Source organism: Scardinius erythrophthalmus (genome assembly GCF_964197995.2).
Source record: "Scardinius erythrophthalmus genome assembly, chromosome: 3".
Taxonomy (NCBI): Eukaryota; Metazoa; Chordata; class Actinopteri; order Cypriniformes; family Leuciscidae; genus Scardinius; species Scardinius erythrophthalmus.
In genome coordinates, this window is record NC_138223.1 from 47,274,257 (window position 1) to 47,298,741 (window position 24,485).

Here is a 24,485-nt window from a genome sequence, read left to right on the forward strand (position 1 = left end):
ACAATTTCTCAACAGGTCAAGTTGCTGTTAGTGTTTGTAACACTGCAGCTCGATTTTATATTCTTATATATTTTTTTATATATATTATAGCTCTGAAGGACTCGTGTTTCTTTCACCTTCATCAACCTGATTTAAATTATGACTAAAACTGAATGGAGTTGTTTGATCTCATGTAACTATGTCATAATTTTACTTTTCAAAGGTCTGAAAGTTCAGAAGTTGATGCGGTTTAGACATTTATCATCATCGTGGTCTGTCTTTCACAGCCAGTGTATTTTGCTGTTGTGTGTGTGTTGGTCAATACATAATGGCTGGTTTTGCAGCCAAAGAGATGAGAATAGAGAAGAAATTAATTTTATTTGGCTAAATTGTTCAAAGCTCAATTAACTTCAGAAAGTACAAATGATCCAAATAGACTGGGGCGAGTTGTCACATGAGGAAAGCTGTCATTATGACTAGATTACAGTCTAGTATCGTTACACTACTGCGTTTTTACTATAGCAGTGGTTGCAGATTACAACACTAAGACATTTGTCAATACAATAATTCATGTGAATTCAATGCACATACCCTGCAATTGGGGCACGTTGTCACAAAAGTAAAATGTGTTAAATTAACTCAATGTAAAATGTGTGACACCTTGTCCCAGTTTTCCATATTACAGAAAGGTTGACGTCAGTACATTGATCCTTTCTTTTAGTAAATCTGGAGAAGACATAAAATAAAGCAAAGTTCACAGATTTCACACGTGATGAGGATCTTTATGTTGTGCATCCGAGGTTGAAGAGCTGGTCAGCGAGTGCAGCGATGCCGACGTACTTGTCTTTGTATTTTTCAGTTTGGGCCTCCTCTTGTGTCGGCCAGTATTCAATCCAGGTCTGCTCACCCAGGTTGTACCTCAGACTAAAAAACAAACACAAACACATCAAAATCGATCCATACTGTGTGTATCAACTCTAGTCTCATAGATGACGCAGTGTGGAGCGTTTGAAACTGAACTCGACTTCAGACCAAACAAGTGAGAGAGAGAGATTGTCCTCGTAATGTTCATAAAGCTCCTACCTTCCACCAATCCTAGGAAGTGATGTGGTTTGGCCCATGATCAGGTAGGTTTTGCCTTCTTCTAGTTCAAGAAACCCTCTACAGAAAGGATGAGCCAAGAAAGACCTTGTCTGCCCTTCCACAGCTGGATCCGTCCCTGGAAACCATACACTCTTAAATGTGTTGTAGATTTATTTTATAGTAAAAGAAAACAACAGCCTTATGGCATTTAACAAATTTGTCATGTGACTGTTTGCTTCCTGCATTGCATTCATTAAAAGCTTTACATTCAATAAATTTTTCATAAGATAATCTATGCTAATTCATTATCAACAAGCATTTTCAACAATTATCATCATCATATCACTTACCTTAAAATTGTGATTGATGAGTTGTGCCATCAGAAAAACATTAAAGGAACACTCCACCGTTTTTTGAAATAGGGCTTATTCACATTCTTTCATACATTTAGATAGGTGGGTAAATGCATTTTTGTCTCAGTGCATGCGTTGTTTTAGTTTGACAGGGTCGGCGCTAGCTTAGCTTAGCACAATGAATGGAATCCTTTGTTGCCAGCTAGCATGGCCTGAGTAAAAGTGATCAAAAAAAAAAAAAAAAAAAACCACGTAATTACTTCTTGTGGCCTGCGTATTCACAACGAGTACAAATAGCGATGCAGATTAACACTAGGCGATTTCCTAGCCAGATATTGACTTAGGACTATATTAGGGGGAAGCACAGGTGAAGCACTGCTACTGGTTTGCACCCAGTGCAATTGACTTTGTACACCGATGCATGTATCATTCCTATTTTGCACCCGCATACAGCGGACTTTTCATTGCACAGACGCACGTCGGTAAATTAGGGAATGAACTTGCGCTCCCGGGGGCGGTTCAGCAGAAAGAGGAGGCGTGTTCTGGCACAAACGTTCCCTGGTGCTATTTTGCAATTTTAGAAAACAATTCCACCACTGACCAGGAAAAACCTCGTCTAAAGTCAGTGGCATGTTATTCAGATGCTATTTTAAGGGCGAATGCTTGGCCATAATCAATGTAGTGTGTGCACAACGTGCATACACTTTGATTCTCTCATCTACACACAAACGCAGCAGTTCCCATTTTTGCAAACCATACATAATTACAAGGAAAAATATTAACCCACGAGGGAAATCATTGTGGTGTCCATGAAGATGTCAAAAATAGGCATAAATCTAGCTTACACATTTACCCAAATTAGTATATGCTAATTAGTATATAGTATATTACTAATTTGGGTGTGTTTCTCCATCCCCAATGTCACTTCTCTGTGTTTTACGGCCCTGGCGAGAACGTCGGTCTACTCGGCTGTGAAACGCTCCTTGCGTGCGCCTGGCAAATCCGCCATTATAATAGCAACCCGCCATGGAACAAGCACGCCTGCTCTTAAAGGGAATGTGAGATGACGCTCTGATTGGTTTATTTCACGCTACGCCCAAACCACACCAATGAGTAATGTAGATACTTCAGACCAACCCATTTTAGATTTGCGTTGGGCGCAAGAGTCATTTATCCCGCCGGTATAATAGCAACAGCGCCCAAGACCAGCCCAGTTACTTGTGTTTCGAGTTTGATACTTGCTTTTCAAATCGTTAAAATAGGGCCCTAAATGTTAACATTAGTTAACGCACCGTGAACTAACATGAACGAACAATGAACAGTTGGATTTTTATTAACTAACATTAACAAATATTAATATACTGTAACAAATGTATTGCTCATTGTCAGTTCATGTTAGTTAATACATTAACTAATGTTAACTAATGAACATCATTGTAATGTTACCAAAGGTTCTTTATGTTTTTACATGTCAAACCATTTTGCATTCTGTTCAGTTATTATAAGTATAAAAGTTTAATGGCAACAGTGGCTGAATCAATACAATTACTGATCAAAATATGAGAAATATTCAAAAAGTTGATGCATTTACAAATTCGTGCATATTCCTTCATTCATACTTTCAGAAATTAAATTGTATTTCCAATCCCCCACAAAGGTTGATTATTTGACACTGCGACTTGTTTTCTGCAGATTACAGTGCACTTCATAAGGCATCATACCTTCCTTCAGCACTTGTTCAATGGTCATGTTGTAGATGTCTGCTTGCAGTGAAAGCTGCTTTCCCACCACCCTGGTTTTATAAACTATAAGAGAAGTGAGTAACAGCATATAAATCCCAGCTCTTCACACAGACAAACACATTTACAAAAGCAGAAAGCTGTGTGTGTTTACCGTAGTCAACTCCAGGCGCACAGGCCTTATCAGCACGCTGAGACTCTTTAATGTGATGCTTCCTTTGGAGACTGCAGTTCTCTGTAAATACAGACAGGTTTATCTACAAACATGCACACAGACACACACCAGCCTCACAAATTAACTCAAACAGTGTGTATTCAGTTCACAGACACACGTACCTTCGGCACACTCGCACAGGTCTTCATGGCAGAGTCTGTTCAGCGCACCGTCTCTCTTATGAGGATGGAAGAACTTCACACAACGATCATCTGCGTGGTAGATTCAAGTCACCATGAAACTGGCAATTCTTGTTTTTTTATGGAATATAATGCATCATGCCTTTTGCAATAAAATTTGTTTTTAGGCTCTACTAGAATAGGTTTTAATGCTTGAATGTTCAAAAAACACATTATTTTCCCCATTTTCTCCATTGTTGCAGCTCTTCTCTTCCCAGTCTGTCAGTAACGCTCAGTTTACTCCCTGTCTCTATGAAGCCCCTCCTTCTGAAAAGCACACTGTGCTCTGATTGGTCGGCTGGATCAGTGTGTTGTGATTCGTCGAGCGCTTCAAGAGTGTTTGGGAAATGTCCCGCCCCTTACCATAACCGCCACACTACTAACTAACTCAACCAGGCCCGCCCCTTTATTCTGCGTATGAATTATTTAAATGAGGAATATTGTGACGTGTTCGTTCCCGGAATAAAACTCAAGATTACAATGGAGGCGTTTCAGGGAGTTCAGAAACACTGACACTGATATAGAGTACATGTACCTCAATCTTTAATCAGAATAACTTTTCCTGCAACGTCATCTCTTCTCTGATAATATGTTTACTGGGACGAGGGCGGGGCAGCCTGTCACTCACATGAGATCGACCAATAGCAAACCACAACCACTCAATCAATTGCCTATGGACAAAATTATGTCCCGCCCTACATATAATCCTGTTCCAGACGCTGTTTCACTTGGATATACGTCACAATAGTGAAGAAGACTAATGCAACTTTTGTTTAATGATGTGTATGCAATATGTATACAGTATGCCTTTTCCACTTTCTACCACGTGAGCGTCCATGTGACATCATGCACCTGGAGCGTTGTACTCGTACACAGTGACACCGGCGGGCTGCAACATTCCCACTTCATTGATCTTGTGCATTCTGAAAGCAATCCTTTCCCTCTCTTTATGAGAAACCTAATGAGACACACTGGCAATTATTATGACTTTACATTCACAAATCACTTTTGCATTTATGCAATCCAAGTATTTCCATACATGGGTAATAACTTTGTCAGCCATCATTTTAAAGAGAGGCCATACTGCACCACCACACAAGTGAATGTTATAAAGAACATATTAACACATTTAATGTGTATAAATTCAATGCATATAATTTTGCATCGATCAAATTTAATTCAGCCAAATTGTGTTTATGTCACAGTGTTATGTTGGTTCACATCATATCATCATTTCATTCTGGCTACACATTAATTTACACAGCAATTTTACTAATGTTCACATGTTTGGTGTTCAGAGTCTCTCGTTGGTGTTAAAGGTTTATTTTTCAATACCTTATTCAAGAAGATGATTAGCGATCCACGCTCTGAAAGCTCCATGTTCATCTCAAATCTCTCAATGTACTTCTCTTTCCCTTTAGATAACTGATGGAATTAAATCAGAAAGGTTCAAACACTGAGAAAATTATCCTTAATAGAACCACATCCATAATATTACCAGTCAAAACCGAGAATTATATATGATATAAAGGTGTGGATGAATGAAATTTGATTGTGGCTCAGTGAGTTTCAGGTAGCACCCAGCTAACAAAAATAAGTGCTTAGAACTTTTTGCTAATGTTCCCATTAAGGGGGGCATTTACATGACAGCGCTTTCACAGAAAACTTTTTTTGTGTTTTGGCCATTCATTTATATGACAATGGCATTTTGGGGGCCTGAAAACACACATTTTCGAGAACGATACCGTAACGTCTCTGTGTAAACTACAAAAATGGTGACGTCATGTGTGTGCGTGTTATGTGTTCAGTCTATAGGCGTGTAGTGTTTCTTTACAAAGTGACATGTAGTATTACTCAATTTCTGAATCATTTTTACCTTTGAAAGATCAGTGTCATCTACTTTAAATCCTGTTAAAAGGCCAACATCCAAAACAGACATGGCAGCATCTCTCGCTGGGTTCTTGAAACTGCACAGATGGATTAAAACAACACACGTGATCTACCTTTCCATCAGGTCATGCTCACATTCAGCTGAAGATGCAAATCTAACAGCTGACATACGGATGGACGGATCTGCTTTTACTCTACAGGGTGGGCCATTTATATGGATACACTGTAATAACATGGGAATGGTTGGTGATATTAAAGTCCTGTTTGTGGCACATTAGTATATGTCATGGTCATCACCCATCTTGAAGAGTTTGCCCCCTCACATATACTAATGTGCCATAAACAGGATTTTAATATCACCAACCATTCCCATGTTATTACGGTGTATCCATATAAATGGCCCACCCTGTACATTAACTTTTACTCACTAGGTTTCAATGGTGAGCAGGTAACTTTCAATGGCTCCTGGATGTGACACTGCGTGCAATGCAGATTGAGAAGATTTAACACTGTTAAACGTCACTAATAAAAGACATGAATACAGATGAACTGATGAATCCTACCGTCAAGCTGTTTTTCCATCTTCACACTGAGATCAAACGCATTACAGTCATTCTCTCTCTCTTCAGGCAGGGCATAATACAGGGAAAACACCTGAGGACAGATCAAGCTGTAAATCTTCGTAAATAACATGTAACTGAAGTCGTGAGCGCTCACGAATGCTCACCGAGAGAGTGGCCATCCCGTTCCCATGAGCAGTGATGTTGAATTTCTGTGTCAGTTTGACCTGTTGTGAGAACATTTTACATAGTTCAATTATGTTGCATGATTTGAAATCAGAGAAATGTATAAGAATTGAAGGGGAAAATGAACTGTGCATGTCTGTTCACTCATATATGTTCGTTCACCTTGTCTGATCGCGTCACATGCGTGTTGGAACGAGTGAAAGTCCATCTGTTATGTGTTGTTCTTCCCTCCACAGAGAGTTCAATGTTCAGATTCATGTCCTGCTTCTTCGCTTCTGTACGATATTCAGCCACGGCCTGGAAAACGACGATGTTCGCCTAAGAGACGAGGCAGAAAAATATACAGCATTCCCTTATTCATGAAGCAAATGCTCCAGTGTTTTAGACCAGGGTTTTTAAATTGGGTCCAAGAAAACATTTAAAACATGAAAATAAATTAAAAATAATTCATACAAATTATATATTATTATTATTATTATATTTTAGAACATGTAATGGTAACACTTTACAATAAGTTCCAATTATTGAATGTATTAACTAGCATTGAGCAATACTTTTGTTACATCATTTATTAATCTTAATTAAATAATTGACTAATATTAAAAAACAATAACAGATACTTTACATTGTAATAATGGAATGTAAATATTGAAATGATCATTCACTAAAATATATAAATGCTTCAAGTGTTTTTAATTGTTAGTTTATTTGAACTAATATGGCTGTTTATTGTTAACAAATGAAACCTTATTGTGAAGTGTTACCAATAAAATAAATTATATAATAAAATAATATACAATAAAGACCGGCATGTAATTTTGAGATTAATGACAGTTACTTTATATATGCATTTTTCAGATGATATCTTATACATTTTTTACATTAGGAAAGGGGTTCGTCGCAAAGGCAACATCATATTTAGGGGTTCATGACATCGAAAAGTTTGAAAACCCATGTTTAAGACCATCAATGAACTGGTCATTAAAATGGTGCACTGTTTATTAAACCTTTCACACATAAGTTTAAAGTATTCTAGCGGGAGTTTAAGGGGGCCATTATTTTAGAACGTGTCACCTTATTATTATTATTATTCTAAACCTTTATAATGATCATATTAGCTTCCACCATCCACTTCTCCCGAAATACATGACAAGTGGCCGGCGAAGTTGGACATTTTATAGTGACCTAATACCCACACATTATGTATTTGATATGTATAAAACAACTCGTCAGTTTATTTATTCTGTATAATGCTGTTACATGTCTGTTTGTTTTTGGACTTCTTTTCATGTTCATTGTGTTCAGTTTCCCGCCATTCCTTGTTTCGAGTTTCACCGTCTTCATTCGTTTATTTGGTTCACCTGTGTTGTGTTAGTCAGCTCTCTATTCTCTCCCTGTTTGTTTCTATGGTTACTGTTGTTGAGTTTATTTGCCCCAGCTGTGTCTCATTTCCCTCATCTGTTATCTGTGTATTTAAGCCCTCTGTTTAGCCCTGGTCGTTGGCTTGCATTACATTTAAGTTATTGTTGATGTGTGATGTTTCTCCTCGTGGATTCTCCTGTTGATTGTTCTATTGAAAGTCCCCTGAAGTTATCTCCATCGTCGTGCGCTTAAATACAGCCACCATTTCGTAACAAATGTTCGAATCACACCGGAGTGATCGTACACTTCCAAGGGTTAAAGGTGCTGTATGTAACTTTTTTACTCTATTAAAGCATCAAAATACCATAATATGTTTGCAGATATTTAGGAAACATGCTAAGTTCACATACTCGTTTCTCTGAAAAACACTTCTACAAGCCAGTTATTTTACACGTTCCATGTCAGTCGGGTTTTGTTTTGGTCTGTGTGACTCCACCCACTGCCAGTTCACCCAATAGTATTTCAACACCCCGGGATGCCAGTTGGCAGGAAACACAGCATATCGCAACCTTGGAAACGAGCAAACAAACTGGTTGGGGATTGCAGATTCCACACAACCTAAAAAGCCTCTGTATCCATCTAAAAATCTCTATGAACGAGAGCATATTAAAATGTGGATAAATCAAATCATTAATTACAGTCTGTAAGTCTCCTCGGTTTTCGTCGTCAATTGCGCTCGCTCCTGTTGCGTGTCTCAAACTGGCAACCCGTGTGAGTGTCAGTCTGAGCAGGAGGGGGCGGGAGAAACAACGGTCTCCGATATTTAGAATTTTGACTGCAATACCGATTTTGACCACTAGGTCGAATGTATGAAGAATATGTGTCATTCTTACATACAGCACCTTTAAACCTTGTCAGCAGGTTTATTTCTAAGCAGTAATGATCTGCTCTGTACCTGTGTGGTTCCACTGGCTCCATAGTGAGCTCTCTGTGCTCTCAGCCAGCGTACGATCGCTCTGGCGCGCTCAAAGTCCTTCACCTTCACCAGTGCGAGAAGCGCATAACCTGTGGCCTCCAGAGAGTGCTCATGCTGTCCAGGAACTTGCCAAAATGTACCGACTGTTTAGAAGACACAAATGAAGGTTGACATGGAAACAGGGTTGTTATAGTTTTAAAAATGTCACAATTTGTTATTTTCAAATCAGTTAGTAATTTGTTTAATTAGGTTAGCAAGTCATACTCATGCTCATACTCATACGTTTCCTCATAATCTAGAAACAAAATAATTTCTCCTCCCTTTTGCAGCATCTCTTCTCTTCTCTGATGATGAGTAATACACACATGACAATAACATGTCAATCACATGAGATCCACCAATAGCAAACCACAACCATCCAATCAATTCCCCACGGACAAAAACAAGCCCCGCCCACATTTGTTCTCGTTTGAGAAGCCGTTTCACTCGGATGTACATCACAATATATGGAAGAAAAGACTTTTGTAACTTCTGTTTCATACCGACTTTAATAACCAATAGTTTTTATTTTATTTATAATAATCAATCATTTATCTCACTGTAACGTGTACATTTCTACTGTAGTATTTGTTTTTCTTCATTTATAACTCAAAACACAAACTGTTCCATGCAGTTATAAAAACACAACTGACACTTAATCAGAAAATGCAGGAAGTGAACAGTGGCTGGTTGTTTTACATGTCAATCAAACAGCTGATTGGTCCTTTCTGCAACACACTGATAGCCTAAAGGATTGAGGGAGTAACTTAAAATAAAAGTCCTTTACTCAGAATTGTATTAGTATTTTTAGTTTATTGTCCGTCCATCCATCCATTCTCCATACCGCTTGTCCTATGTAGGGTTGTGGGGTAATTTATTATGTCATTGGTGTTTACAGGTTTATTTATTTATTTTTGCATTTCCTACATGTCATGCTTATAGTGGCTGTAGTTGCACTGTTGATTTGACTGTGTTGTTACTGACCTTCGTTCTGGCTGGAATGACTCATCAGGATGTCTTTATTGAGTTTTCCAGCATGGGCCAACGCGTAAGAAGTCATAGCGACAGCATAAGTGCTGGTCAGACTGTGAACTCTCAGCGTCAGGTAATTAACAGCTCTGTTTACACTGCTCTGAAGACTCTAGTATGGAGAGAGAGACTCAGTGAGACTGATGCGACGTATCATAGCGCTGTTTGTTTCAAGGAATCACACTTACAGATTCAGCGCAGATCTTACTGCCCTCTTGCATGGCAATCAGAACGAATGCCGTTAGAGAGGCGTCGCTGTCTTTCCCCTGTACGTCACCCTGGAATTAACATACACTCAAATAAACGAGAGCCCAAACAATTGTTAGGAAAAAACTTAAATACTAGTTCGCCTACTGCAGCATATTGATGTCTTCCTTTAGAGCTTTTTCTCCAAATTACTTAAAACTATTATATATTCAAATTAATGACATGTCCGACCCTCTTGACTTTAAGACAACGAACACACTATTCACATTCTCAGTAGATTATTTAATTTTGATACTAATAATATTCTACACTGGACATTCAAACATTACAGAGGAAGTAACATTTTCTGAAACATCATGTATGTACACCAAATGAAACTTACAAGCATCTCTTCATGTATAACGGCGGCGTCTTCTTTAAACGTGCCGTCTGGCAGCTGTTTGTCTGTGGCCAGCCAATTGAGGGCGCTGCAGATCACATTCTCCTTTATGCTGATCAGATCGCCGGCCATCGCAAACACTTTCGCCACATATGCCGTCAGCCTTTAATGACCAGAAAAGAAGAGGTAAGAAACGACATGTAACTAATTGATCAGATAATTATGGCAGGAACGCTCGTCTTACCATGTGCTGCTAGTCGTGCTCATCGAGGCAGCAAAGGACCCGTCTGGTTTACGGAAAGTTAGCTCTCGCTGATAACCTTGGCAAGAATGATACAGTAAATAACTTACTAATTCATAGCTTTTGTTAGCATAATAGAGGATATTCTGAGGGATCTATTAAAGGGGACCTATATGTTTTTTTGTTTTGTTTTTTACATTATTGTGTGTCTGCAGTGAGTGTACACAACAACCCACTCCTTTTTTATATTCTACATAAATCAGAAACTGTGTCTCTCCTCCAATCACCTGACTCCATTCTAATGTGCAACGCCCACTTTCAATGATGCAATCAGTTCCTAGTGGACAATATGGAAGCACATTTCCACCACATAAGAAAAAAATCATGCTTTTGAAAAGAATCATACTTGTGATATACTAGTTGGAATTATGATATACTAAGTTATAATTATAACATAAAAGTCAAAATTCTGACATTAAAATTATGAAATTATGACATATTTGAGATTCAAAGTCAAAATTATGACAACAAAAGTCAAAATTATGAGTCGTCATGGCATAAAAATACCAAGTACTATGACATACAATTCATAATTATGAGATGAAAAGTCAAAATGATGACACACTAAGTCGTACTTGAGATGAAAAGTCAAAATTATGGCAAAGTAATAATTATGAATAAAAAGAAATTGTCAAAAGTCATTTGTGAGTCGAAATTATGATAGTCATCATTTGATATGAAAAGTAAAAATTATGACCATAAAAAGGCAAAACTGACATTATAAAGTCGCCTTTGACAGCAAAATTAATTATGAGATGAAAAGTCAAATTTATGACATTAAAAAGTTGAAATTATGACATACTAAGTCATATTTGACAAAATTGACATACTGTCACTTGAGACGTAAAGTCGAAATTATTAAATAAATTGACAATTTTGTAATTTTTTTAAATCTCAATTTCAACTTTTTAATGTCATAATTTAACATAATTCTGATTTAGTATGTTCTAATTTTTGTCATAATTGAGATTTACCAAAGCATGATTTGTTTTTTGTTGTTGTTTTTTAGTAAATAGGCTTCTATAGGATAAAGCTATGCCCCGCCCTTCATTATATACATATTAAATATCATGTTTCTCTCAGAAATGCATCAGATTAAAAGTCAGAGTGGTCAGCTGACCTGTGTTGATATGGTTAATGGCTTCATTACGCCGGTTCATGCCAACAGTCTCCCACTGCTTGGTGCTGTCCAGATAATGAGTGGCAATGACAGGTAGAGTCATGTAGATCATCGTCTCCTCTCCATTACCACGGGGCTGGACAATAAACCGCCCCATGAAGTTTCCACTGATGGCCTGCTCGATCATCTTACTGAACTCCTGACCTTGAGTGACACACAGCGGTCAGGACTGGATGAGCGGATGGACAAGCAGAATAAATAAGCGCTCAGATTCCTACTTACTCTTGACTGTGATGTACGTGTTAGCGGGTGTGTTGGGGACCTGAGAGTCTGGTTTGAGACTCCTGACCGACACTTGTTGTTCTCCACCTGTCTCACAGGTTCAGATTGAAATAAGAAAAGGGGGATTTTTGGATATTTCGGAGGGGCATTTTTGGATATTTTGGAGGAAAGGCTCCAATAACTCACCCATCTTAGCAGGATTGAGCTCGACATTTTTCTCCTGTATCATAGTGAGCACACCCTCAGACTGAAACAAAGAGATTGGGTTTGATCTGTTTAGGGTGATTGAATCACATAGTGAAATCAAGCTTCTATAATGACAGTAAATGAATGGTTTTCAAGTGTATTGAAAAGCAAGCAATACATATGTCTTAAATACTTCATAAATTAAAGCAATTATCATATCGTATCTGGTCTTTAATAATGTTTTCAAAATGTTAGTACAAAGACGTTTACATCATTCATGGAACATTTTTTTCTGAAACGTTTTATTTTGATGTTGGATATTCGCATGTCGGTCGAAAAGGACAGATTTTTTTTATTTAAATGAAATGAATGTACTATTTTAGTCTGATAATGTTTTTTTATTTAATATTTTGTATTTTTATGGGATTTAATGGGACTAGCTGTATTTTTAATCCATTCATTAACTTTTTGAGCATAGACTTGAAAAACTTAAACTGATCTCTTTTCAAAGACGCCACTTGGCAGATTATTGCTGAAGTGAAAAAAAAAAGTTAACTTAAAAAAGTTACAGAATTTTATGTTTGTTGTTATGAAAAATGCACAAAAATACTATTATCTTGATATCTCAAAAAAAAAAAAAAAAAAAATGCTTTCAGTAAGATTTTGTTTGGCCGCAGTACCAAAAGTTTTCACTAGATGAAATTCGTTTTTTTCCATTCATTTCCAATGTGGTCATATTTGACTGCGGGGAGCACAAGTGTGACTATTTTTTTCAGGACCATTTAACCTTTTTGAATCATGTCCATGATTTTTTTTGTGTTCACATAGCAAGTGCCAAAACCTTTCCCAAGTTCCGTATCACTCCGATAAAGTAAAAAAAAAAAAAAAAACGAAACGAAAACGTAACATTTTTCGGTCAAAAATGACCAAAGAGCATCAGAGGGTTTTAACATGACTACTTGTTTCAGAATGTTTAGAGAAGATTCAAAAGTAACGTTTCCATAATGTTTGCACAATAATGTTTCCTTAATAATCACATACTGTAACCAAGACAAAAAAACAAATAATCTTTTTAAAGCATTTAAAAAAAACAGACGTTTTGAATGTTCAGGGAACATTTAGAAATAGCACTTCCATTTTTGGGTCTGAAATATAAATGATAGCAATATAAAGTAGAATTAGAATTATTGCTGTTTTGAATGCTGTAATTTAGCATACTTATGGGATGCCAAAAAAAAAAGCTTTGTAATTTTATCAGTGGGCAGACGGGAAGTTCCCTCACCTCCACCCTCAGGATCTTCTTCACTCCATCATTGTAGACAGAGTCATACGCTGCTGCCTTCACATCGATCCAGTGATTGCCCAACTCCAGGGGGATAATCACATACGGGACGGACCTGGAGGACATGGACTCGACCTCCACTTCTGCTTGGTAGGAGCCCTTTCTGCTGGCGGAGCTGCAAATGTGTTCAGTCTCCATGAACTCAAGCCGTGCCTGAAGGAGAAGCCGACAGTTGGACAAATGCACCAATGTGTTACAGTGTTGTGTGTGAAAGGTTTTGAATGTGTGTGCTTTGTGTGAGATTTACCATAAAGTCCCCCTGTAGTCAAGAATTGTATCCCTTAAAACTCATCTTTGATCACCAAAATTACATATTTAAACGTTTTTAATTCTCCATGCCTTAAAATATCTTGAATGTAGCTCTACACCCTTGCCTCATTTAGTATTCTCGGTCCTATGAATATGCAAATGCATATAATCCCCGCCTCCACTCACTCATTCAGCTCAGAGATCCACTCGTTGACGCACACACGTTGACCAGCGATTTAAAACCGTGTTTTTAAGACGGCCTTTGGTTCACTGCAGTTTTAAGGAGAAAATACTCAGCAATGGTGTCGACTTATGAATTTACACATGGCTTGTCTTAAAGCATATTAAAAACATCACACAGACATATAAACAACATTAAAAGCTTGATGTTCACTACAGGGGGACTTTAAAAAATAAAATGGTGCCATAGTTGTGGTTAAAGATAGCTTGTTTACTTGTAACCTAAAAACACTAAACTTTTTGTACTAGCCTGGTCCTTGCAAACAACCATGTAAAACCTGTGAACTTGGACTCCCAGAAGTAATGCATGATTAAAACAAGTCTAATTTGCCTCATTGGCACATGTGTCCTCACGTTAATTGTATCTGACACCACATTGGGTGATTATTGAGGACCAAAATGACTGTGTTAATGTTTACCCTAATTTTCTTCTTGGTGTAGTTGTGAAGGATGGCCCTGATTTGTACTTGCTCATTGCGCACAGCTGAGAACGGCACCTTCAGGTCAATGAAGAACCTCTTATAAACTATCATCTCGTATGGATCTGCCACACATATGCCTTTGGAGAAAAAGACAGCAATGGAGTATTAGCATGATGCTAAAGGTCTAAGTGTATTATATAAGTGTACTTCATCCTAACATAAGTTTTACCGTGCGATTTTGACAGGCTAAAAGCGAAGATTTGCCAAGTAGTGATAGATTCTTTCAGGTAGATTTTGTCTCTTGTGATCGATGTTGTTCCACTGGGACAGGAGGGGATAGAAAAAGGTTAAAACAGATAAAGAAAGAAAAATACCCTCAAAGGTTGACAGTGCATGTAATACTATCTACAGATAATAACGAAAAAACATTTCCCATCGCTTCTGCTCATTTAAAATTATTTTTTTGTCTCCTACTCACCATAACTTCTTATTAGCTGGGCAGAACGGCAGAATCTCCTCTGTCCAAAGCCAGCTCTCTGGAAACTGTGTACGTGATGAGATTTCATCAAAACTCTCATAATAGTCGCTGTCCTCACCTGTCCAGGTTTACAGAAAAATATATATATATTGTGAGCAACTAGGAATTCACTTCACTCATTTACTCATCCATCATCAATCCTGGTGTTTCTTTCGGAAATCTGTAAACTCAAATGAACAGTAATTCCAATCTTACTTCCTGTTTGAACCTACATAGGTTTGTACCAAATTTGCATAACGCCAGTCTATGGTCTTGATTGGCTGCCTGCGAACAACATCTACGTTAGCAAGGTTGCAGATAAAGTTCAAAATACAAAGTTTTAATAACAATAATCCGCAGGGCAAGACAGAAGATACTCCAACAGAATGCTAACGCAAATGAGACCGGAACACCACTGAGTGAAGGTGAGGAACTAAAATACACAGGGAGAATGAACTAACTGACGAACAGCTGTGATAAGGACTGGTGTCCATGCAAACTGATGAGTGGGGGAAAATCAAACAAAGGAACACATGTGACTAATGAAAACATACCAAAAGTCCAAGAAAGCGAAGAAGTGCTGAAGAAGATGAATCTGAAATTCAGATATGGTAATGGGTGTTTGGTTTCCGACACATGCTGTAAGGCCATCTGACCAATCAGAGCAGAGCAGACCAATCACAACAGACTGGGTCATCTGACCAATCAGAGCAGAGCAGACCAATCACAACAGACTGGGTCATCTGACCAATCAGAGCAGAGTAAACCAATCACACAAACTGGGTCATCTGACCAATCAGAGCAGAGTAAACCAATCCCACAGACTAGGTCATCTGACCAATCAGAGCAGAGTAAACCAATCACAACAGACTGGGTCATCTGACCAATCAGATCAGAGTAAACCAATCACAACAGACTGGGTCATCTGACCAATCAGAGCAGAGTAGACCAATCACAACAGACTGAGACATCTGACCAATCAGAGCAGAGTAGACCAATCACAACAGACTGGGTCATCTGACCAATCAGAGCAGAGTAAAACAATCACACAAACTGGGTCATCTGACCAATCAGAGCAGAGTAAACCAATCCCACAGACTGGGTCATCTGACCAATCAGAGCAGAGTAAACCAATCACAACAGACTGGGTCATCTGACCAATCAGAGCAGAGTAGACCAATCACAACAGACTGAGACATCTGACCAATCAGAGCAGAGTAGACCAATCACAACAGACTGGGCCTTCTGACCAATCAGAAGAAGAGTCGTCTCTTGGAAAGGAGGGGTTTATCATTCCAAATAATTATTTAATTGTTAACCATTTTATTGCCATCTTATATTCATCTTGTAAAGAAAATGGGTTTGTTAGCCTGTGGAAACATGACACAGTGTTAAGATCATGAGTTTGACAATCAACTGAACACTATTTAAAAACTTACTTCGAGCCAGAATCATCTCCTCCTCTCCAGCCTCCATACTACGAGCCACCACGTCATTACAGCAGTGCAGGAAGGCCCGGACACATTCCTCTCCATCTACGATGTACATGGCTCTTCGTTCACAGGTGTAGCCGAGTTTATTATCCCTCATGCCATCCACACAGCACTTCCTCAGATCACCAGAGTACTGACCAGCTGAAAAGACAAAGACAATCAGGACAGAAGGAGAAGAACTGCTGAAAAACGAGCACTGGAGCGCATTCATTCATCCTCCCTCTCCAAATCATTTCCTTTCATCCTTTACTGTCTGTCAAGTAAAAAAGAAAAGCTCCAGCTTCTCACCCAGTATAGTGGTGACCCGCTGAGCACTCTCAGCTCTTCTTCTTCTCTTTGAAGGGGCGGGACACTCTGGCACTAGAGGATGTTTAAATAACAGGCTAAGAGATTTGTACAGCTTTAGAAAACTGAAAGAACATTATTTATATATACCAGTTCTGGTGTCGGTTCCTCCTGCGGTGTGTGACTCAAACATCAGACCTGAATCACTGAAAACCCCCATACTGTCCTTTCCACCTCCTGCCGTACAGCCGGTGTCATGCTTCTCTACAATGTCGTAAATCTAAAGCAACAAACAGACCATTTATAAGACAATCACAAGCGTTCAATGTTGAGGTGTTGATGTAGGACCGCCACCTTCATCTGAGTGAGTCTGTTTTGGTTCAGTCCATGCACAGCTTTATCCACCGCCACCAGCCCAACTTTAGCTCCAGGATCTCCAGTTATCAGCAAGCTGAACTCTTCTCCTGGCTCGTAGATCGGTCGAGGCTCCTTCACCTGAACCTTCAGCTGTGAAACACAAGAAACACTAAGGACCCTACTGGAAGAATCTACTGGACTCTAGTAGTATCTATTCCTGCTGATCATGCATTAATATAATTGAACTTCAGACGCCACTGATCCAAACGAGACACTTTTGAAGCTTAGGCCGTGTGTCCACCAAAGCGTTTTTTTCACGCGGCTGGCGTATTGTTTTCAGTGGGAGCGCTGCGTTTTTAAAACACCATGAGCGTAATGAGGCGCTGAGCGTTTTTTTCACGCTGAAGCGCTGAGCGCTCACGTTTCATACAGGTCGCCGAGAGTTGAAGAATGTTCAACTTTGGGTAAAACGCAGCGCTCATCACTATCACTTTTTACCCAACCGTCCAATCACAGTGGAGGAGGGGCGGGACTAATACCACACCGACCAACCGTCACATTCTGCTTGTACAACGTCAGCTGGCTGAAAACGCTAGGTGCTCTGCTGAAAACGCCTAGCTGTGGGCGCTTGAGAGCGTTTTGCCAGTGTTGCGTTTTTTTCAGTTGAGACACTTTGCTTGTTATGATACGGAATATCCGCGAAAGTGTTACTAGTATCTCATTTCACACATATTTTGTTTTTGTGTTGATTCTATATTAAAATGTCGAGACAATGTAATGTATTTTCTCTGGCTCTTGTTTTAAATGTTTTTTTCCCGTTATTATGCTTGTTGTTGTCATCTGTTAACGTTGTACAAGCAGAATGTGGCGGTTGGTCGGTGTGGTATTAGTCCCGCCTCTCCTCGTAAAAAGTAATAGTGATGAGCGCTGCGTTTTACCCAAAGTTGAACATTCTTTAACTCTCCAGTGCGTTTTAAAAACGCGGCACTCCCATTGAAAACAATTGAAAAAATATGCCAGCCGCGTGAAAAAAACGCTTTGTTGGCCTTAGTGTCAATTCTTGATGTCTATAGATCTATAATAATACGTGGTTGACCCACCGTTCCCATGCACGTGTCCTTCACGTCGACCCAGACTGAATCAGACACCACCTCAGACGAGCCCACATGGTAATAAGCCACAAAGCGGAAGGACGGCACCATGTCTCTGGTTACAAGTAGAGACAGAGTCACTAGAGCTTGTCCGCTCCTCTTGAACCTGTCTGCTTGAACAATCTGACCTTTACTTAAGATCTGAAAATGAGAGGGAAATTTGACATTTAACCTTGACATTCATGCAGTCCCTTACGAAAAATAAGTTTATTCTTTTAAAGTATTCAAATTATACTTGGCTTGTAGTTGAGTTAACTCTTTTGGTCGAGTTGCCTATTAAATAATTTTTTTTTTACATAGTTTTTCATATACAGTCTTATGAATCTTACATTGTTTGAAAATATTGATTAGAATCTTGATATAAAACAGATATGTTTCTAATTCTGCATAGCTGAATTTTTGGGTAGGCTAGTCCACTGGTAGTATATAAGAATTTACTCTAATTCTACTTTTTCCCACCACTGACTGAATTTTCCAGCTATCCATGTTTTCACTGTTATATGGTAGGGGTGCTATGACACATCTTCTAATACAGAATCTCAAGATCAAAACACAGGAGAAGAAGAAGCTGAAACAAGTGACAGACGATTGCTCACTCAAAAGTAAAATAACGTGATAAAACATTAAACAGCGTGTAAATCAAAACGGCTTAATATTACCAATTGAAATGAAGCGTAACCCATGAAGAGAAAACGACTGTGAAGCTTTGGGGGTGTCGGACTCGATATACTTCATCTGTGTTTTGATCATCGTTCTGAATCTGATCAAGGCGTAGTCTTTGACAAAATGTGATTTTCTCAACTTTTTTGTATAAAATGTTGCCTACTTTACTAGCATGTAGCAGTGGCTGGTAACAAAATAATGATGCTAGATAATTCATTTCAATTAGGCCACAGACTGAAACAGGTCTGTCTCTCACCATGTAGGTGAAATCTTGATCTCTGACTCCTGGACTTCTGCCCAGGTTCAGATTGACTTTCATTTGATCACCAATCTCAAACACTGGAGTATCAATGCCGACGTGCAGGTAGTTGTTGGAGCCGCCTTTGGTCTTGTAGGCCTGAGCCGTCATCTTCTTCACTGCCTGCTGGTCGTCATCTAATTTTGGATCTTTGGTTTGAACCTAGAAGTGAAGAGATGATGATTTGATGCTATTCTAAGCTAAAAAACAAACATAAAATGACAAGAAAAACTACTAATTAAAACAGCCTTAGCTGGTGTCCAGGTCTGGTCTCTATTGATTAGAGTTAAAGACCAGCTTAAAGCAGTCAAGACCAGTTTTGCCAGACTATAAGACAAGCAAGACTATCTTAAACCACATAAAACCCACAATCAATCTTTTTTTAGTAAGCCTAAGACACATCAAGCTCAGTAGTTCAGTAATAAATCCGACATCAGGTCTTACAGTGATCTCTAGTGCGGAAGATCCTTCTTGAGAATTGACTGTAAGCTTCGCAATGCCATTGGCTCTGGTTCGGCCTCGGACCCCTCCAGGATTGACCTCCACTTCCACATTTTCAGCAGGCATCTTGTCAGGGTCTGTTAGATAAACCTATGAAAACATCAATTATGTTTTTGCTAGACCTGACGGACTGTTTCTAAATGCCATTTAATGGTGTGTTCAAGTAATGTTGGATAGACAGTGTGAGTTCAAACCACATGAGTGGCACCACAAAATCGTAATAACAAGTTGAGAAAGTAAGACAAGATTTTATTTGATCCTCAAGTTTCTGAGTTGGAGGCGTGACAATGAAAACATGGCCGACAATGGATGAAAAAAACATGGTGGACAATGGATGTAGTTGCTTGATCTCATAATTATGAATTACAGAAACAGCTTGCCAAATTAGGGTATTGTTCCAATTTCTTTATAAATATAGACTACTTATTCTTTTTGCAATAACTGAAATATTTCATACCGAGATGCTGAAGGGCATCCCAGGTTTGAAGAATTGTGGTGTTCTTTCGAAGTGGATGGTGTACGGTGACGTCACAATCTGAATGCCCTTCCTCTGAGCTTCCACCATTTCACTGCCTGAAACACACACCAAATTGTGACTAAAATTGTATATCATATAATATTTAAAATCAATATAAAATAAAATAATAAAATATAAATTATTATTATTTATTTATTTTTAAACACAATAGTCTGGCAGTTGGAGTTGTTTTACAGCATCTCACGCCATTAGTGCTGCATTTTGTAAGACTTCTTTTCAGTGTAAAAAATTAAAAATAGTAGCAGTAGTTCTGAAAAACTTTTGAGATCCTTGCGTTCTGCTGGGCACCATTCAGAAAAGTCATTTATTAGACATTTTTTCAATCAGATTTTATGTACGGCTTAGAAAGTGTATTGCATTATTTTATAAAAAATATATGTTTATTTAAAAATTGCGTAATTTTTTTTTTTTTTTTTTTTACATATTCACACTAAATAAATGCATTATTTACAGCCCTAATATTTACATAACACATTTTTCCATGAAATGCCACTTTTTAGAGCTAAATTCATGCTCTACTTTGTTGTGACATGGCTCATAAATGCATACATTACTGTAGATTGGCACTGCACTTTTAATTACACTTACCAGTGTCAGTTAAAACACTGGCTGAAATGTAGATTGATCGTCCAACCAGTTGGCCGATGTCTGGGAAGGTCTGAAGTATCGTCTCCTTTGTCAGCTTGGCAGTACCTTCTCCATCTGATATCTGTGTTTTATGTAAATGCCATCACTTTGGCTGCATCACTTTAATACGTCAGGTGTGTTTTCATCTGGGAAGCTCACCTGAACTCTTTGAAGTGAGGAAGGAATACTAGTTTTCCTCTCAACTTCCATGACACCAAACACCACAAACGCATGTCCGTTCACGTTGTTTCCATGCAAGTACCTAGAGAAACAGACTTCATGTGTGACATTAGGATTGAAGTGCTTTGGTAAGTATACAACTTTATGGCGTAAACACAGCAAATGTGGGAGAATATGAAATGAAACGTATATCAATGCTTGGAGAGAATAATAAAACATAGTAGATCAAGAGATAAAGCCTTACCTGGCTTCAATGCTAACCGTCAAACTGGCATCTTTCACAAAGAAGAACGACTGACTGGGTGATAATGTGACTTCATAAGTGGGAAGCACTATAACAATAAATCCACATAATAATAATGAACACTAGAAAGATCATCATGTGCATGCTGTCGGTGCCAAAAGTCTAATATCACACACATATCACAATCGTTTATGTAAGAGGAACAAGAAATATCTGAAAAATGTATATCAGTACCATTGTTAACTAAAACTAAAACTTTTAAAAGCATTTTCGGTAACTGAAATAAAGCTGATGAAATTAGATGAAAAACTTGAAGTTTAACTAAAACTGAAATAAATATAAAGCTAAATGGCAAAAGCGCATTACAAAATTACTAAAACTTAACCTACAGTAAAATGAAAATGAATGCTAATTCAAACTATTTATAAATACTACAGTAGTATAACACTGATCAAGTGCTGCTGTCATTAAAGCAAAAGAGACACTTGCCAAATACAAAGATATTATCAAATTCATATGTTGATGATCTATTAAATAATAATAAAAAATGAAATGCAAATGAAATGAAATGTGTGTATTTTCAGATGTTTTCGCTCCAACTGTATATGCAGTATGTAATTTGTTATAAACAACAAAAATATAATAAATATAGATAAAGCTTCTACCATATTCTTTGACTTCGAAGTCAGCAGTGTAATTCTTTTGCGGCGTGTTTGCGAATCTTGTGACCACCTTCCAGATCCCAGGGCTACAAATATAAGCAGATCAAAAACAGATGATTACAGACCTGCGAATGAATATCCTTCTCCTCTCTACAGACAAACCGAGTGATAATCCAGAGTCGGTTAACTTGCGTCCAGTTACGTCAAGTCTCAGTTTTCAGCATGAACACACCTGGCAGGCTGAGGTACGGCATATTTTCCTGATCTAATCCCTTGTTGTGGAAATATGGTTTCTCTCATAGTTGTGATGCCTTGAGGATCCTTCAAGAAAAGAAAAAAAAGATGAATAATTATATATAATTTTATCTAATTTAAATTATGATATTTTTTTTGTTTCATTATAATCATATAGCTAATTATCAACAGCCAGAGGAGATTGTGCACCATAAAAACAAAACCAGTAAAATTTACGTAAAAAAAAAAAAAAAAAAACAGCAGTTGCTAGGACTTTACCGCAAAAAAATGCAGTAGCAACAATTTAGTTATTACGTATCTAACTTAAATTTACAGTATTTTTTGTTTTATATTTGATTATCTAATATCATGATAATATTCCAACCAACTGAAGTAATAAAATATGTTTGGTACCTTTATAATAAACTGACAACCACCACAAAAACAGGTGGGAAAAAGTTTTTCCACAAACTGTGGTAAATAATAATTTAAAGTGTAACAAATACAAAACACCATGACACTAAAATCATTCAATAAACATGAATTTAAGTATAAATTCTGTGATTAAAAACCTCTTAGGTTAACAAAAAGTATGGTGAAAAACCATTAGTTTATGGAAGTGGAAAAGAACAAATCTTCTTATAAATTAGTGGGGAAAAAACAACAAAATTTGTCACTTGAACACATTTCACATTTTATGGTTTTACATTGAAATAACAGGTTCTTATCAGTTCTTTGTCATCAGTTACGTACATTAGGGTTTTATGTTGCATTTTATGTTGTTACGATGACTTTTTAAAGGGATAGTTCACTTTGAAATACACTAGAATAGATGCCGCCTTGCCAAGGCGACATCTAGTGTATATATATCTATGCACCAGTCTGCGCACACGTCACACACCAGGATGCGCGCGCGCCCTCAGATCACTTGGACGTGGCTGTGTACAAGAGTTAAAAAACGATATAAATACTGTTGGTTTTCTCACACAAACCGCTCGTTTCGTGTCTTAGGCCATCACTGTGTACTTACGATGGGGAATTGTTTAATTTGGACGATGGGGAATTGTTTAATTTGGACTTCTCTGTGCATGCTCTTTGAGACAGTGACCATAGACCTGCATTAAATGACTGACAGACAAGAACGGTTTGACCTAAAAATATCAAAATTGAAACTACTGTGGAAAAAAAGACACCTACATCTTGGATGCCCTTGAGGTAAGCTAAAACATACCAAAATTTAATTTCAAAGTGAACTATCCCTTTAAAGTTCATGAATCATTTTTTTAGGAAAGTTTTCTTTTAAGAGTACCATGATTTCCACTGATATTCCAGCATGTTCAAGTGGTTTCAGACCAGGCGTCAGCGAGAAGATCCTGTACTGAACTGCAGAAAGGATATTTTATCTTTCTTTTTTTTACAGAAATAGTTTATTTTATGCTTTGCATCATGACATTCAAGGGGGCATCTAATGTTGAAGCTGTTTCTTACCTGTGCTAGCAGGCGTGTAGATGGGCTTGTCTGTCTGTACAAATATATATCCAGACTGGAATGAGACCATGACCACTTTCTCCAGGGTGTGAGATGGAAATTGTGCTTGTAGATACACATACTGCTTCTCCAGAGGATCATCAGAGAAATAGTCCCTATCACTGGGAATCTGAACAGCAGTACATAATAATGAATGATCTACAACATGCATAAAAACAAACTAACTGTAAATAAAATAGAAGACTGTTCAAATATGAAGTTTGCTCTCTGATGAATGACACACATATGCTTACATAAGGACAAAGTATGTCAGAGTGGCAGTACCTGTATATCTGTAAGGATCTGGTAATTGTTTTCTGCAGTCAGTGTCACTGTTTTGGACAGTATCTCCAGGTTCTTCTTTGGGTGGTTCTTCACTAAGATCCTCACGTTCAGGTTTCCTCCAGAGTAATCCTGAGCCTCCACAAACACGTTCTCTGAGGAACCCACTCTCAGCAAATTAGGAGCTGACAGAACAAACCTGAGGAGATCAAATCAAACAGCTGTAACCACATGAAGGGCACTGGTCTAGTTGTCACTTTATTCCAGTGAATATTTAGCATGTAGGTTTAGTTTTGAAATGCATTATCAGTATAGAAGGATAGCTTAAAATTCCACTGCTATGCAGACAAAAAAAGATACATTGAACATATGTTGATAGTTTGTGACAACATGCCCCTATAGCATGGCACATAGCTGTCAAATGGGGCAAGTTGTCATAGCGAAAAAGGCTGTTAATGAACAGGTTACTTATTATACATAATAAGTAACCTGTTCATTAAAATGGTGTAATACTCACAGCGGGTCACACAGTGTGAGGAGGGGTGAAGAGAGAAGAACAACAGTCAGACACAGCAGCTTCACGTCCATTCTGTCTGTGTATGTGTGTGT

General features: G+C 38.0%; 1 protein-coding gene across 2 annotated transcripts; it reads right to left on the minus strand.

The window, feature by feature from the left end:
- Positions 1–333: 333 nt before the first annotated feature.
- Positions 334–24,485, minus strand: LOC308688214 (complement C3-like). 2 transcript variants are annotated; one of them, XM_081361139.1, is made up of 41 exons: positions 24,394–24,485; positions 23,880–24,075; positions 23,556–23,724; positions 23,377–23,450; positions 22,066–22,154; positions 21,837–21,919; positions 21,172–21,259; positions 20,907–21,009; positions 20,709–20,829; positions 20,040–20,155; positions 19,526–19,672; positions 19,040–19,243; positions 18,070–18,261; positions 16,967–17,119; positions 16,763–16,892; positions 16,616–16,687; positions 16,274–16,468; positions 14,796–14,913; positions 14,547–14,638; positions 14,315–14,454; positions 13,347–13,559; positions 12,065–12,125; positions 11,879–11,965; positions 11,597–11,800; positions 10,420–10,495; positions 10,179–10,338; positions 9,778–9,867; positions 9,545–9,701; positions 8,501–8,664; positions 6,346–6,501; positions 6,165–6,224; positions 6,001–6,091; positions 5,866–5,902; positions 5,424–5,514; positions 4,883–4,972; positions 4,400–4,505; positions 3,491–3,580; positions 3,309–3,389; positions 3,137–3,220; positions 1,063–1,198; positions 334–903 (listed from the first exon to the last, which is right to left on the minus strand). In XM_081361139.1, exons 1-41 carry the CDS (start codon positions 24,462–24,464, stop codon positions 762–764), a joined length of 4,929 nt encoding a protein of 1,642 aa, XP_081217265.1. In that variant the 5' UTR covers positions 24,465–24,485; the 3' UTR covers positions 334–761. The 2 variants fall into 2 exon arrangements, with proteins under 2 accessions (XP_081217265.1, XP_081217264.1); XM_081361138.1 differs by having other exon boundaries at positions 5,866–5,914.